This window comes from Sylvia atricapilla, chromosome 10 (genome assembly GCF_009819655.1).
Source record: "Sylvia atricapilla isolate bSylAtr1 chromosome 10, bSylAtr1.pri, whole genome shotgun sequence".
Taxonomy (NCBI): Eukaryota; Metazoa; Chordata; class Aves; order Passeriformes; family Sylviidae; genus Sylvia; species Sylvia atricapilla.
This window is the reverse complement of record NC_089149.1, coordinates 10,759,467-10,773,927: the sequence shown is the minus strand read 5'-3', so window position 1 is coordinate 10,773,927 and position 14,461 is coordinate 10,759,467. Positions and strand designations below refer to the sequence as shown.

Sequence of the window (14,461 nt, the reverse complement as noted above, 5' to 3'; positions counted from 1 at the left end):
CTTAAAGAATATGCTAGTGGAGTACTCAGGAAGCCTTGATGCAGAGAGAACAACTGTTCTTATGAAGAAAGCCTTCCACATTATACAAATGTACCAAACAAATTATTAACAGTGTCTAAATAATGACATCTAATATGCCTCATTTTATTCCTAGTTCTCAAAGTGCTCTGTAAAGGAAGATAGTGTGATTACTCCTGTATTACCTGTGAGAAAACTAAGACACCAGGAGGTCATAGAATTACTTATCATTAGTCAGCAAGCCATAAATACAACCTCGGTCACCCGAATCCCAGCCTGGTGCTTGCTCTAAAAGGAACTCCTGATTTTGGGTGTTCAGACAGAGAAATTCAGAAAGGCCTTAATTTCTTCACGTAGAGTATACAACTGTACCCCCTACACTAAGAAGCTCCCAAATGTCTTTTATTTTCAGACACTGAAAGGCTGATAGTCAGGAATGAAAATCAAGGGGCTGCAGAAATATTGTGGACAGCTTTATGACACACGCAGAGTTCAGGGTGGAAGGAGAATTCTGGCCCAGACTAAAACATAATCCTGAATTTATACAGCATTTAACCCTTTAAAAATCCCTTAATTCATGTGCGTAATTAATAATATATTAGCCCTCAGCCACCACAGAGTGTGAGCTGGACAGAGATTTAAATCACAGAGGAGTCGGCAGCTTCAGCTCCATCAATCCCAATCCACATGCTTCTCTCTGCCTTCTCCAGTTACACCTTGAAGCTCATCAAAAGCCACGGTAAACAAACGATTTTAAAGTTCAGGAGCATTACGCCTAAATGCCTGAATCTTGGTGTCAGTTGTATTTTTAGTTTTTGCGTGGGGAGGGGGCTCCTTTTCAGATCGCACCGTTAAAACTGGAGGAACTTGGCAGCCCTCGTCCTGCTGGAATTCCCCCTGCTCTGCATTGTAACACTGCAGTGATTTGCAGGCATCGGTACCTAATGAAGCTCACAGCTGTGCAAGAGGAGAAGGATGCGGGGTCTGGCAGCACGGGACAAGCGTGCGCCTGGCAGGCGATGTCATCTGCAATTCCCCGGCCTGCGGAGCGCTCTTGTCCCCCGTGCCGGGAGCAGCCACCCTCAGCCAGCAGAGCACACCCTGGGAGCACCCCCTGGTAACCCTTGTCCAAAGGTTAGAGACCTTTGGGAATCAAACAGGTTCGTTGCTATCCCCTAAACAGGGAGGCAAAATGAAAGCCAAATGGGAGACAGGCAGGCTCTCCACCCCCTCGGAGAAGACTGCAGTTGAATTTCATCAACCTGTTACACTTCTTTCTGTGTCTCCTTCATCAACAAGCAGTCTCTCTTCCCAGCATGAATTGCACTGTATTTTCCTGTTCTTTCTTTGCCTGATGCCATATTCCAAGGCCTTAGCTCACATAGGCCCAAAGGGGACTGACTCCCATCCTGGCAGAGGCAGGCTGTGCCAAATTGAGCTCACGAGAGTTTATTTTCCTTTCGATTTTAAGCCAAGCTTTCAGGTTTAGCATTTTAAAATTTAGACTTCCAGCAAGTTCTTTAAACCCTTCAGATTGTCTTCGCACATAATGCTGCTCCTATGTGTCAGTCCTAGAAAATGACTCTGAAAGAATACTGACACATGCATGGGTTAGAAAGGACAAATGTAGGAAATAATGAACACCAGCACAGTATTCTTTTGAGACAGAATATAACTTCCACTTATGGCTCAATTCTTTTCCCAGTTCCCATATTTGTCAGATGTTTCACAGACCTGGTCTCTCACAAAAAACGTGGACAGCAGCACAGGTTACAAAAAGGTCAGCAGTGAGAAGAGTGGTCAAGTCACACAGGGATATGCATAATAAAATGAAAGAAGCTGACTGCCAGAAGGGTGAACCCTGATCTCAGAAGTAGCCAACAACCAAGGAGATGTGGGGGACACATAAAGGAACAGGGAGTGACAGCAGCAAAGGGCTCTCTGTGACACTGCTGGTGTCCTACAGTATCTGCCAAAGACAAAGCTTCTCCTGTTCTCTAGGCAAAGGGTGATTGTCCTGCACACACCCTGTTTCAACTGTGTGCGTATGGTGTGTTCTGCTAGGGTCTACTCTACAGTGCATCCTGATCTCCCTGTGACTTAGATTTGTCTTTTGGAAGCATATGTGTGTGAGATGAATAGAAAGGGGTAGGCAGGGATGGTTCAACTTCCTAGTTGCTCTTTACTCGAGTCTTCAGTGCACAGGCAACGCTGACCTATATCAAAGAAAGTGAAACTGGCTGTACAGAGTAATCCTCCCCATTCACCATGCTGCAAAACACAAGGGGGATTTTTCTTCTTTCATCATCTCTTTTCAGTTAGAGTCATCTTGATTAAGACTGCCCGCAGTCTGCAGCTTCATGATAGCCCCTCAAAGCACATTATATCACTGCAGCCCTATGCTCCACACCAGTGCCCTGCTCCAGTGCTGGCTGCACAACTCCTCTGGGAGAAAAAGACTCTCTCCACATTCCCACTAGGGTTGCCAGAATAAGCACTGCATGGCCTGTTCCTTGCAAACTGCTGGGAATGGCCTCTTGAAGCTGAACAATTTCAGTGCCTCTACAGCCCAGGAACCTACTGCATCTCCTATCAACAGCTGATCTAATCAGCTATCCACATTGTCAGCCTGGCAACAGTCACCATTTTTGCATAACAGAGATTTCATCCTCAGGGCTCCAGGCAGCTCGGCACTCCACTAGCACTTGAGACACTCTCCCCTAACTGTAACCCCTGATTTTTATTTTTTTCCCCTTCTAGGTTTCCTTCAGCATCCTGTGAACTTTCCCAGACGTCTCTTATCTCCCACTCAATTTTTGACACCCCCATCTTACCCTTCCTCAGAAGCTCAGCCACGGACATCCCCTCCTTTCTGCTCAGCCCTGACACCCACTCCCTTTCTCAACCCTGGCCAAGGTGAAGCACTGCCACAGCAATTCCCCCGCTTGCCCACTGCAATTGGTGCTTTCTAGTCTGGAGGACAAACTCACGATCTGCAGAAGACCACCCAACCTGTGTGGAGAAGCCCAGAGTTAGAGTGCAAACCTGGAGCTCAGGATGCCCAAGCTCAACCCCAAGCCCCTGGGGTGACCTGTCCAGCTTTGTTCTTCCATTCCTAAGGTGTAACAGTGTCCCCAAATTGGTAAAGCACATAGAGACCTGTTAATAATCTGCATCTCCAGGGAAACATGGTGCCAATACTTTCCAAATTTAGATAATAAAAGAAAATGGAAACAATCAATTTTAAGAAAGCCTTGAACCCAAAACCAATTAAAAGCATTTGCATTATTTTGTAACTCACTTTTTGAGTCAGTCCCTTTCCCAAACCTACTGTAGTGGTGGTGAGAAGCAGTGCCCATCTGGAGAAGGAAGAATCAGAGCTGCTGGACAGAGATGAAATCTTTTACTGCAGTAAGTGAGAAAATCTTCTCAAAAGCAGCACGAGTGGAAAATCCAGGCCCAACCCTCAAAATTCTGAGGTATTTTTGGTCCAAGTCCAAAAATAAGTGTTGTAAGAAAAACTTTACAGGCAAACTGTAAGAAGAAGCCACAGACCATTTACAAGCCCCTTTAAAAAACAATAAATCACTTTGGTCTAAGTAGTAGATATAACTTCCTCTATTTCAAATACCCAGCTGCGAACGTGAATTTGGGGCTAACTTTCAAAGTTTATACAGGAGTTTTTGTAGCCAGACAGCCCTGGGAGTTTCACAGCAGGATGAACGGAGTGATGTGTCCTCCCCTCAGGGGAGGAGAGGACAAGCACAGCTCTCTGCTGAGTCATCTGCTGATGGGTCACTGCTGCCACCAGCCCTGCTGCCACATGCCAACCTCTGCTGTCCAGCTGCAGCTACAACTGAAGACAACAGAGACCATTTTTTTGTCTCTCTGGGGTCAGTGCCTAACCCAAAATCCCTGCATGGCCAACTCATCCACCATCAATAATCTGCAGCAGGTGCCTGGGGGCACATGGGGAAGTAGGCACCCAGAGATCTCTGCTATTGCATTCTGTGGCACAGTATGGGGAGACCTCTCATCTTTCCTGGAGGAGCAGGATTAAATGCCCAAAGCAGCCTAAACCAGTTAACCATATCCTTTCAGATACTCACATCACAGCAGTGTCAGGGAAGAAATAAAAATAAATAAATCAACAGCCCCAGAAATAAAAGCAGGCAAGGCCATTTTCAAGAGGTGTCAGTCATGAGAAAAATACAGCTATTACAGGTCTTCATCACTACTCTTCTCTAGTGATTTTAGATATTTAATAAGGAAAATTGCACAGTTGTGGAGAGGCAATGGCCAGAAGTCTCATCTTCCTGAGGCTTGCAAAATCAAATTCCCCTCTTTGGAGATTTGGTCATCAGTATTTTTCCTCCTATCACATCATTTACCTGATAAAAATACTTACCTCATTTCACTGCTATTTTTTACAAGGAGATTTCAGTGTTTCCCACAGGAAATGGGACTGTCTTAACTTTAGCAGCGTTGAGTGCAACCAGCATCTCAAAATTTTCATTGGTCTACCTCCATCACACCAATACAGGGACCACAACACAGAATGAAAAATTACTTTATTTATTACAGATAGTAAAATAATTCAGGCAAGCAGATCAGAGCTTCAGAAAGGCAGTCAGGGTGTCCCAAACTTGTTCTAGTTCTACAAGGCTCTGAAAGAGGCCAGAGCCAAGGAAAAAAATTATCCAAATTATCCAAACTTAATAGAAAATTCTACTTGCAGCAGGGGTAGAGTGGCGAGGAGAGTGTAACTTCAGTTACATCCACACTGATGCTCTGGCCAGAGTTCAAGATCTGGTTTTTGTACTATTCCTTGACTACATGCAAGCATGTTTTTGAGACAAGGCCCTGGCCTGAGCTCTGGACTGTCTGGAGAGGAAATGCCCATGGACACAGTTAACCCAAACCTCTAATTTTATGTAGCATAGACAAATTAGGCATAGTCTCAGCTCAACTTCACACAGTCCAGTCCAGTCCACCCCCAAATGTCCTGAACTCATCTCTCCCTAAGAACTGTGCACCCTCAGAGCAAGTGCCAGCTGCAGGCAGTACCTGACCTTAAGAACCTGAGAGAAACCCCCTGATCAAGGGTTCAGCACAAGTATGGCTGGGTCCCCAAACCAGGGACTGCTCTGTGCTGGGTGACTGCCAGGGAGATCTCTGAGCTCCTGGCTGCCCTCCTTGGTAACACAAGTGGAGACTGTGGTGCAAAAAGCCAAAGCCTGTGGCCCCCGTGGCTCACGATGGGGTTTTAGCCCTACAAGATGCTCTAAGCCCTGTTCAAAGTCTGGCACGTTGCCTGCAGCCTCTTCCCCGCCTGCACCGTATCACTATGAGTAACGTTAAGGGTACATGGTCCCCAGGGCACTAACACACTCTGCCAAGAATGGGATTTCTTTTAAACTTGCTGAGATTTGAACTTTTTTGAGAGTCCGATTGTGCTTCTGCCAGGGTTGCCCCAGCAGCTCGTGGGGTTTTTCTGCCCAGGTGCTTGGTGTGCTGCAGCTGCAACCTGCAGGAAGGCACTGGACACCGCTGCACCCTGAGCAGCAGGTGCTGAGCTGCCGTTGTCCCAGTGCATACAGGACAGGCATTTCCCAAATTTGGCCATTGTGAGGAGGCAGCAGGGAGAGGACATGGGCTCAGCATGGACTCAGCATGGATCCACCAAGAAGAAGCAAAGCAAGAGAAATCATGCAGCCCACGCTGATTTTCAGCCCTGGGAAACTATGCATTGCAGGGCATTTAGTCATATAAATATAGTGAGAGAAGAGAGGGACAGACAGGGAGCATGAAACGTGTGCTTCTTTTTTAGAACAGGAGTGTTCTCAGACTGCCTACTGCAAAAGGCTTGTGACATTTTGTGCTGATTCAGGTAAGACACTTGGCTCCCTAAGGTACCTACTCTTACAAAAGCTGCTTCTGTCTTTATTTACAAATACTCCTTATGAACTGCTTGGGGGACTTATAAAGTCCTTCTCACAGGTTTTCTCTCAAAGGTTGAATTTTTTTAAAATATCAAATAAATCATCATGATAATACAGAAAGTCCCCAGAACTCTTTAGAAGCAGGAAACTGTAAACAGCAACATCCTGAGTTTCAGTAAATAATTAAAATGCAAACCAGAAATACCAGCAAAGCAGATGTTAGGTGCAGATTCCTGTAATATGAATTTGGTTGAAGCTTCCCAAACTTGTTACCCGCCCAGACAACCTGTGAAATCTGGTGTGTTTTGGATAGTAAACATTAACTCCCACTCCTCACCATTGCCACCAGTGGTACTCCTACAGGAAAAGGAGCTCTCTTGCTAAATACCATGGGGGCTGCGTTTTTCAGCGTGTAGCAACTCTGTGGCAGGGCAGCTATTCCTAAGCCCAAGGGCAGAGAATCCTTCTCTCAAAAATAAGAGCACTTACAAAAACCTTTCTGTGTGTTGCAAAACAGCTCCAAGACAGGGCAGAAGAAGGACAAAGAATTAAGAGCCGATTATAGTCCTGGAAGACAGGAACAAATGGACTGTTTGTCAGGATCACTGCTGGTGTGTAAGGGAATGCTTCCTGGAGCGCTCACAGGATCTGTGCTTTTGTAACTCTGCCGGGTGCTAAGAAATTACAGGGTTGGCTCCCTATAATTTTATCAATACATTGCCACACCTAATGTGATTTATGATTTTTGCTTGTGATAATCTTAAAGCTGTAGCTGCTGTAGTGCTATGTATACATACAGCATCACCCTTTTCATCAAAGATGAAAATTCATAGATATGAACAACTGAACTTAGAAAACCGTGTAAAGGAATTTGGTTGTTTTATATGGAAAGTTTTAACCCTGTAATATTTGACCACCGAATGCCCATGTTAACTCTCAGGGCCAGTTGAACTACAGTTTCACATCTGTCACAGCCACCTCATATGCCCCACTGACAGCAATGCCAGTCATCCCATTGTTGTTCCCCTCCAACTCCTGCTCCCCAGACACTGCTGGAAATACACAGCTGAGCCACTGCTGCTTGCAGCATCTAACTCACCAGCACACTTCAAGCTTCTTTCCATGCATTTGTTCAGCCTGCAGTCACTTTTGTGCCTATCAAGATTACTAAACCACACAGGCACTGAATCTCCCAGGGCAAGGTTTTGTAAGCAGGCTTATTTTTATGTTGCAAAGAAGCTGAAGCCCTGATCACTTACTGCAGGGTTTCCCCCTTCTCACTTGGGGAGGTGGCTGTTCTCTTTATAGCTCCATGCACTAACTGAATTCCCCTTGCTTATGTGTACTGGTATTTATCACATCAGACCACCTGTGGCATTCAAACACCTGATTGGAAATGACTCAGCAGCAGAATCCTGTGGGGAGCTGATCTGCACAGGAGTGATTGTAAACAGGCACCAAAAACTCCCAAGTAAGAGCTAAGAACAGACACAGATGTTTTCATGAAGCTATCTGCTGTAGATGTTATGTATCATCAGAGCTAGTCAAACCTCAGAAATCTATTAGAGCAAAACATTTTCCTTCTGATTATTTCAATGTTGATCATAGGCTACAACATTTTGAGGTAAGAAGAAGTCAAAATTTGGCAGTATAACCACTGGCTCTCACCCCCATGTCCATGTTCCCAGGAAGGTTTTCACGTAAGTGCAAAACTAGCTTAGAGCCAGGCACCAAACTGAAAGCCAAGTTTTCTTGATCTTCCTCATCCAAGAACCTCCTTCCTCCCCATAACTTATTGCTCCTATTGATTTTTTTTATAAGGAAAGCTTCAATACTGTTTTGGACATGTGTTGAAGAGCAGAGGGTTTTATTTTTCCCCAAACTGAAGCTGAGCCCTTTTGCTTTGTATCAGGCCAGAAATCCTGGTGTTGAGAGGACCTTTTGCAAATTAACTTGTAGCAGAAGGTAAAAAGTAAATCAGCATGGAATTATAACTTAGAACATGTACCATGAGCACCCTAAACACCTCTGAACAGATGAACTATTAAGAACTTGCTTCTTTAATTTCTTCAGGATTTTTGGAAATTGGGCAAGGCACTGTGAATCAGGTATCCTCTCCTTACAGTACAAAGGACCCCATGAAAGATTTCACATATTCTCCTTGCAGTCCTTTGGGATCTGAGAAGAGAAATGGTTGGTTTGTTTCCACTTTAATCTTTTAAGCAGCACTAAAAGGACCTCCAAGCAGACAAAAATTTTCTTGAGAAGCCTATACTGTTTTGAAGAGGAAAAAGTGCTGTCCTTGTCAGTGACTGTGGAGTAAACAGGTCCAGCAGGGACAGAATGGAGGAGGGCAGCAGGGATAAGCAGACTTCAGGGGCTCTGCCAGGAAGAGAGAACTGGAGAGGGATTAATGTGCAACTCTTGAGCGCTGTTTTGCAAAGATTCTCTCTTTTAAACCCTGATCTCTTCTGATGAGATTGCAGTACAAGAACAGGACAATGACCAAAGAACACACCTCAAGGATGAGATAAATAGCCTCCCCTCCTCACCACCAGCAGCACACATCCTTGATGAGGTGCTGGAGGCAGCTGAGGGGTCCCATGCTGGCAGCATTTCCACTGCAGAGCTGTCCTGCAAAACCCTCCTGCCAAGGAGGCCACTCTTCAAGAGTTGTTTTGGCACATGGAATGCTGTCCTCTCACGTGTATCTGGCTTCAGCTGTGGTCCTTCTCCCGTGGGATTTTTACCAGGAGAGGCAGCATAGCTGTGAATGTGACCAGCACTCCACAGGAGAGCTCACAAAGGCCAGGAACAAAAGCACATTTCCACCTCTCCTTCCTGCCTGGAGGCAATTCTGTTCCTTCAGGAGTCACCAGCTGCTCAGAACAATTTCTGGGCCCTCTCTGAGTCTCTGGAAAGTACCTGCCCTATCACTGGCTGTTTCTGCAAATAGATCTGTAGCAAGTCATGTGTCTTACTTTACTTGACTTCAGGTCTTTCTGCCAACACAGCAAATTTGGGCTCCTGTTGCATAGGTGAAGGCAATTGAAATTTGTCCACCCTGTCATAGCAGGAGTCCAGTTATTCCTCACTAAAGCATGAGGAAAGAAAAAATATATGCAGTTGCCCAAATGCAAGGATTCTGCAGAGCCTGCAGGTGGGATGAGATGCTCCTGTGGGACACAGCCCTTTGACAGCTTGAGCAAATCTCTGTCACAATGTCACCCAGCTGATACCCGAGTGAAAGGAGAGCTGATTGCTGCAGCACTGATTCACAGCCATGCACAACGCAGCACTCTGCTGCCTGCAGCCAGCATGTTTTGTCTGGTTGTGTCCCCTCCCAGCCCAAGAGAGAGAAAGCTGCAGTCAGTCCCATTAGTGCTGTTGGCAGTGAGGAGCAGTGAGGGTACAGTGTCTCCACCTCTGTGCTGTATTGCAGCATTGACCTTGGCCAGACTCCTATCTGATAACTGCAGTCCGTTCACCAGCCCTGCTTGATGCATGTGGGAACCCATGAGGGAAGGTGAAGTGACACATGCAATGCTTCTGAAAGATCTCTTTGAACCCGGGAGCTCTGGCTGGCTGGAACTAGGCCCTGCTCCCCAAAATCCATCCAGATACAGCATCCAATAGATGATGTTTCCGTGGCCCAAACACTCCACTCCTTTCCAAATAATTTCTAATACCCTTCTTAAGTTTTCCTCAGTGTTTTCTAAAAATAGATTTTTTTTTTCTTTTCTACATACTTGGCTGGGGAGTTTTGTTTGATTTTTTAGTTTTAGCAATCTCCTCAAAACTTAGGACCATGTCTGAGAAATCACGTTTCCAGCACAGATGCTGCAGAGACCAGAGGATTTCAGGGTTGTTCCTCTGTTATTAGTGAGAATTGGGAGGCTGGACTGTATCACATTGTGCTGAGAATACAAAGTGAGAAATGAAAGGAGAAAGAGCAGCTTGTGTGAGAGCCCTTTCATTCAAAAGGGAGGAGTGAGCCATGGTGAACACCTTCAACACAGCAACGATGTGAGATCCTGAGCCCACCAATTAGCCTGGGCACAGGGAGAGGGAGGAGCAGAGCAAGCAGGACTATAGCCCAGTGCACCAGCAGGTGCATTCCCAACAGCCCCCAAAGAGGAGGGCTCCTGGGTAAAACACAGCCTAATGACCATTATTTCCAAGAACACAAGTAACTTATCTGTAAACATCACTCCCCCAACCAGGCATTAGCTGAAAAAAAAAGCAGCTTTGGGGAGAGATACTAATTACATAGCTCTCAACAGCTGGACTTTGATCATAATTACAGTGCCTTCTTCATCTTACATTAGTGGCTTTCAGCTGCAGCTAGGTGGGCACTTCTTGGAAGGTGGAAATTCCGCCTGTTTGAGATAATCAGCTCTTTTTATGACTCAGAGCCGACCTGGGTTTTCTGCACTGCAGGATGAGCTCCCACAGTATCATCCAAGCCAGTAATTCATGGGGGGTCAGTGGCCTGGCACTTCAGGGCAGGTGCTTCTGTCATTACAGCAGCATTTCCCAAGTCCCAGGAGCCAGAGCACTGAGTGTGAATATTCCTGGTTTTCAAGTATTTCCCTTTGCAAGGAAAGTAAAAGGAGAAAGACTTTGAGGTCTGCTGAATTTTAGCATCTCTCAGCTCTTTCTGTTTAAGAAGATGAAAGATGGGCAGACTCAGGATACACCTGTCCAAACAACCTCACTTCAGTCAAGTTACATTTGCATCCTTCACTTCTGCAAAAGGATGCACATCCCCGTCAGCACCCACTGTTCCTCTGGCCCTCTGTCAGCTGGGCTGCAGCTCCAGCACACAGCAATGAGTGGCCTTGTGAGGGAGGAGGCTACTGCCCTGGTACCCAGCTGAGCTCCCTGTGATTTTTTGTGATACCCACATTTACAAAGAATTTAGTAGGCGAAATGGGGCAGCTGGGCTGTTCAGACAGAGGCTGGAGTGGCCTAAACAATTACACATAGCACAGGGTCTGGGCACTCAGATATTTCTCCTCATCTGTGGCACTGAATTACTGTATTGTCTGGATATATCATTTGGCAGTGACCTGTGAAATGACAGGCACAAAGCATATGAGCATCATAAAGGCACACTCCATGTGCTCTATATTCACCTCTTGACAGAGGAAATGTTTTAGCTGCCTCCCACATCTCCTGCCTCCTGGACACCCCCAAACTGAATAGATAAATAGATGAAGCAACAGCAGAGGGTAAATCAAAGCCACAAATCTTAGAGTTAACTGGGATTTATAACTGCTTCACCCTCCACGCTAAACTACAGGGAAATCTGTGTGACATGCATACCCTCCCACCAGTTTAACAGGGTTTAAAACACTTTCCACTATTGGTTTTTTGCCAGCATACCTCAGCTCAACATTATCAGTTTGCTGGTTAGATAATTACTAGATGTAATTTTCAGGTTGCAAAGAAGCACAATAGTATTAGCTAAATAAAGTATTTTGACCACATCAAAGCAGAAGCATTTCAAACTGTGTAAAATAAATGCAATTCTGAAACTGTTGAATTTTGTTAAAGCAGTCAGAGAAATGCCACATAACACATCGTGAATATGCAACAACTGGGGCTTAAAGATGAAGACCATTTATGTCTCAGACTGAGAAAAGTATCAGCTTTGAGCTGATTTTGACCTGTGGCAGAGCACAGTCACTAATAATTGAACAAATGCCACTCTTGGCTCATGTAAACAGACATGCATAACAGCTGAGACATGTTGTTCCTCTAAGCTGCATCTCAAACAGGTTTTATGACTGAGGGGTGTCACAAATTCTATCTGTCCTGAGGGTTCCCACACTGCAATGGTCACTTAAAAACTGATCATGCTGCTAAGGCACGTGGTGAGGAGCAACATTTCTGCTGTAAGGCCTGACTTGCTGGATGAGGCAGATTTTTAAGGGTGAAAGGCTTATTTTAAAAGTTCCACCAAATTCAGCAATGATTTATTTTTCTTTTTAATTCATGCTCCAGCTGTATTTTTTGCCTGAGCCACAGCACCAATTTATGGAACCTGTTATTTGACATGAGATGGGATACCAACTGGCAGGAGTTCATGGGCTGGGAAGCTGTCCCAGAGCTCAGGTACACTTCCCAGTGCACCTTCACGCTTTCCAATGTCAGGTTCTTTCCCCTTTTTTTTCCTTTTTCTTCATTTTCAGTTTTGGAATTCAGAATTTGGGGATCCAGCCATGGAAGCATTAACGTGCTAAAGACTCCACCGCTGCCAGCCCAAATCCACCTTGCTGGGCAGGCACTGCTCCTGTACTCAGGGTCAGCGGCGCTGAGTGGCTTTGCAGGAGATCAGAGCGTGGCTGCATGTGCCTGGCCAGCCCTGGGCTCATGTTGTGGAAGGTCTCCTTGGGGAATCCAATACCCCGGGCTTCATTCCACCTTCCTGTGCCACGGCAGCTCGGCCAAGGACCGTGTGCTATTTCCCAGCCTCTCTCCTTTCCCTTTGCTGGCCCCAGCCGCGGCCCCTCCTCGCTCTCAGGTCTCCACTCTTCTCCCCAGGACCTTCACACAGCAGGGGCACCAAATACCCGGATTTACGGGGGGTAAAAGGCCCCATAAACCTTGTAACAAAGTACAGCAGTGAGGAAAAAAACCCCCAGAGATCACAAAGCTGCCTGCAATGCCACGGGCTGGGTGATGGTGGCCAAGCCCTTTCTCCAACACAGAGCTATGCGGCAGGGTTGCCTTCCCCAGCACCCTGCAGAGGATGCAGAGTTAATAGTTAACTCCTCCAGGGATTAATGCCTCCGTGAGACACCAGCCAGGGCTTTTACAGAACACAGACAGAAACCAGTCTTATGAAGGAGCTCAACAAGTGACTGTGCCCAGAGGATTTCACCTCTCCGAACTTTACGACTGGAAAAATACCATCTACATGTCATTTGCATGCTTAAATATAGTATCTTCTATTGGGAGAAACAAACAAACCGACAATGTGATACTGTGACACCTCGTGTGGACATGCTCTTTTATCTGCTGGAAAGTTATAAAACTCGGCGTAACAACAAAGCTAAAATAAGAGTGGTTGTCAGGCTCTGACGCTGGCTGTTAGACAGAAGGAAAAAATATTCCTGGAAAATTGCTCTCTTAGAAGGCAGTTTTTTCTTCTCTGAATCTTTTAAATTAATTATCTATACTTTAAATTCCAAAATCTCAGGGCTTAATAGTTCGGCTCATATTATTCCCAGGAGTTTTTTCACTTAAAGAAACAAGCACACACACAACAGAAAGCTAAAGCCATTCCTCTACTACCCAAAGCACAGTGTAACCTTCTGCTCCAAAACACCAGGAGAGAGATACTATCAGCTTTTGTCTTATTTATCATATATTTTTTTTCCCCTCTAATGCCAAAGAGGAAAAAGAGGATATCTTAAACGGATGCCTATAATTAAACAGTAACCTGTTAGAAAGCCAAAAATAATAATAAGCTCCACTGAGCATGAAGAGAGCGGCACATTTTTTCCGCGTGCAGCCCAGCTGCCGGCGGCCGATAGCAGGGAAGTTAACAATTACACAGCAGGCTCTGATCACACCTGAGATAGGAGGGTTACGTCACACTCACACTCACCGCTGGATGCAGGGATCAGGGTAGTACGGCAAGGTGCTGAAAGGTGCTGCTTCAAAATTCATTTCCTTCGAGCCCCTCCTCGGGGACAAACCGAAATAAAATAAATAAATAGATATAAAGCCAGCAGGCTAAAAGCAATAAGGTCAAGTGGTACACGAGGTACAACTTTAGAGATTTATTTTACACTTGCGGATGGGTGGGATCTGCCGGGGACTTGGCCAATGGGATTCACCCAGTTACCCGAGCATCACCACCACTCCCTCCTCGCCAGCTGGGCATCTTCTGCACAGATATTTTCCCCTCCTCTCAACATCCTTAATAAACTTTGGTGTACGCCGGCCACACTTGTTGTTGGGAGCTCATCTGGGGCTTCTCTGAACTTCTGATCTCGCCGGTCATTGGTTGCCTTCCCGCCTGACTTCACCGTTTAATTTTGGCAGCTCTTGCAATTTTACAGACTGCTGTGGCCGCTGGTCATCCTCCTCTCCAGATGGCCGGAGTTTCCTCTGCTGGGTGCAGTGCCCGTGCTGAATCTCATCGTACTTTAAAATCTTTCCTTGTCAACTCTGGGGTTAGTACCTGCTTATAGTTGCCTGGGGAATTTTTCAGTCTCTCTCACACCACAGCTCAAACAGTCTGTTGTGGTCACAGTTTCAAAACCTGAATGACAAAATATGGGGAAATTCCTCAATTAAAATTAACTCTGAACTTTTGCTCCTCTGCCTCCCCTTCCTGCCCTCCTCCCTGCAAGAAAACTATCAGATATATTTAATGTTTCCCTTTATAGCTTTTCACCTTTTTTTCCAAAACAATTTAGATTATACAGAAATCTTGCATTGTTCTGGTGTTTGGTAAATAACATATACATTATCTGCTTTAAATA

At 45.6% G+C, this 14,461-nt stretch overlaps 1 protein-coding gene across 1 annotated transcript in view; it reads right to left on the bottom strand.

The window, feature by feature from the left end:
- The window catches only part of TP63 (tumor protein p63), a 99,682-nt gene extending 85,976 nt beyond the window's left edge, over positions 1 to 13,706 (bottom strand). Inside the window, exon 1 of the mRNA XM_066325977.1 lies at positions 13,579 to 13,706. Within this exon, the coding sequence (XP_066182074.1) occupies positions 13,579 to 13,640 (62 nt within the window). The 5' untranslated portion in view covers positions 13,641 to 13,706. The remainder of the gene's footprint in view (positions 1 to 13,578) is intronic.
- Positions 13,707 to 14,461: the final 755 nt, after the last annotated feature.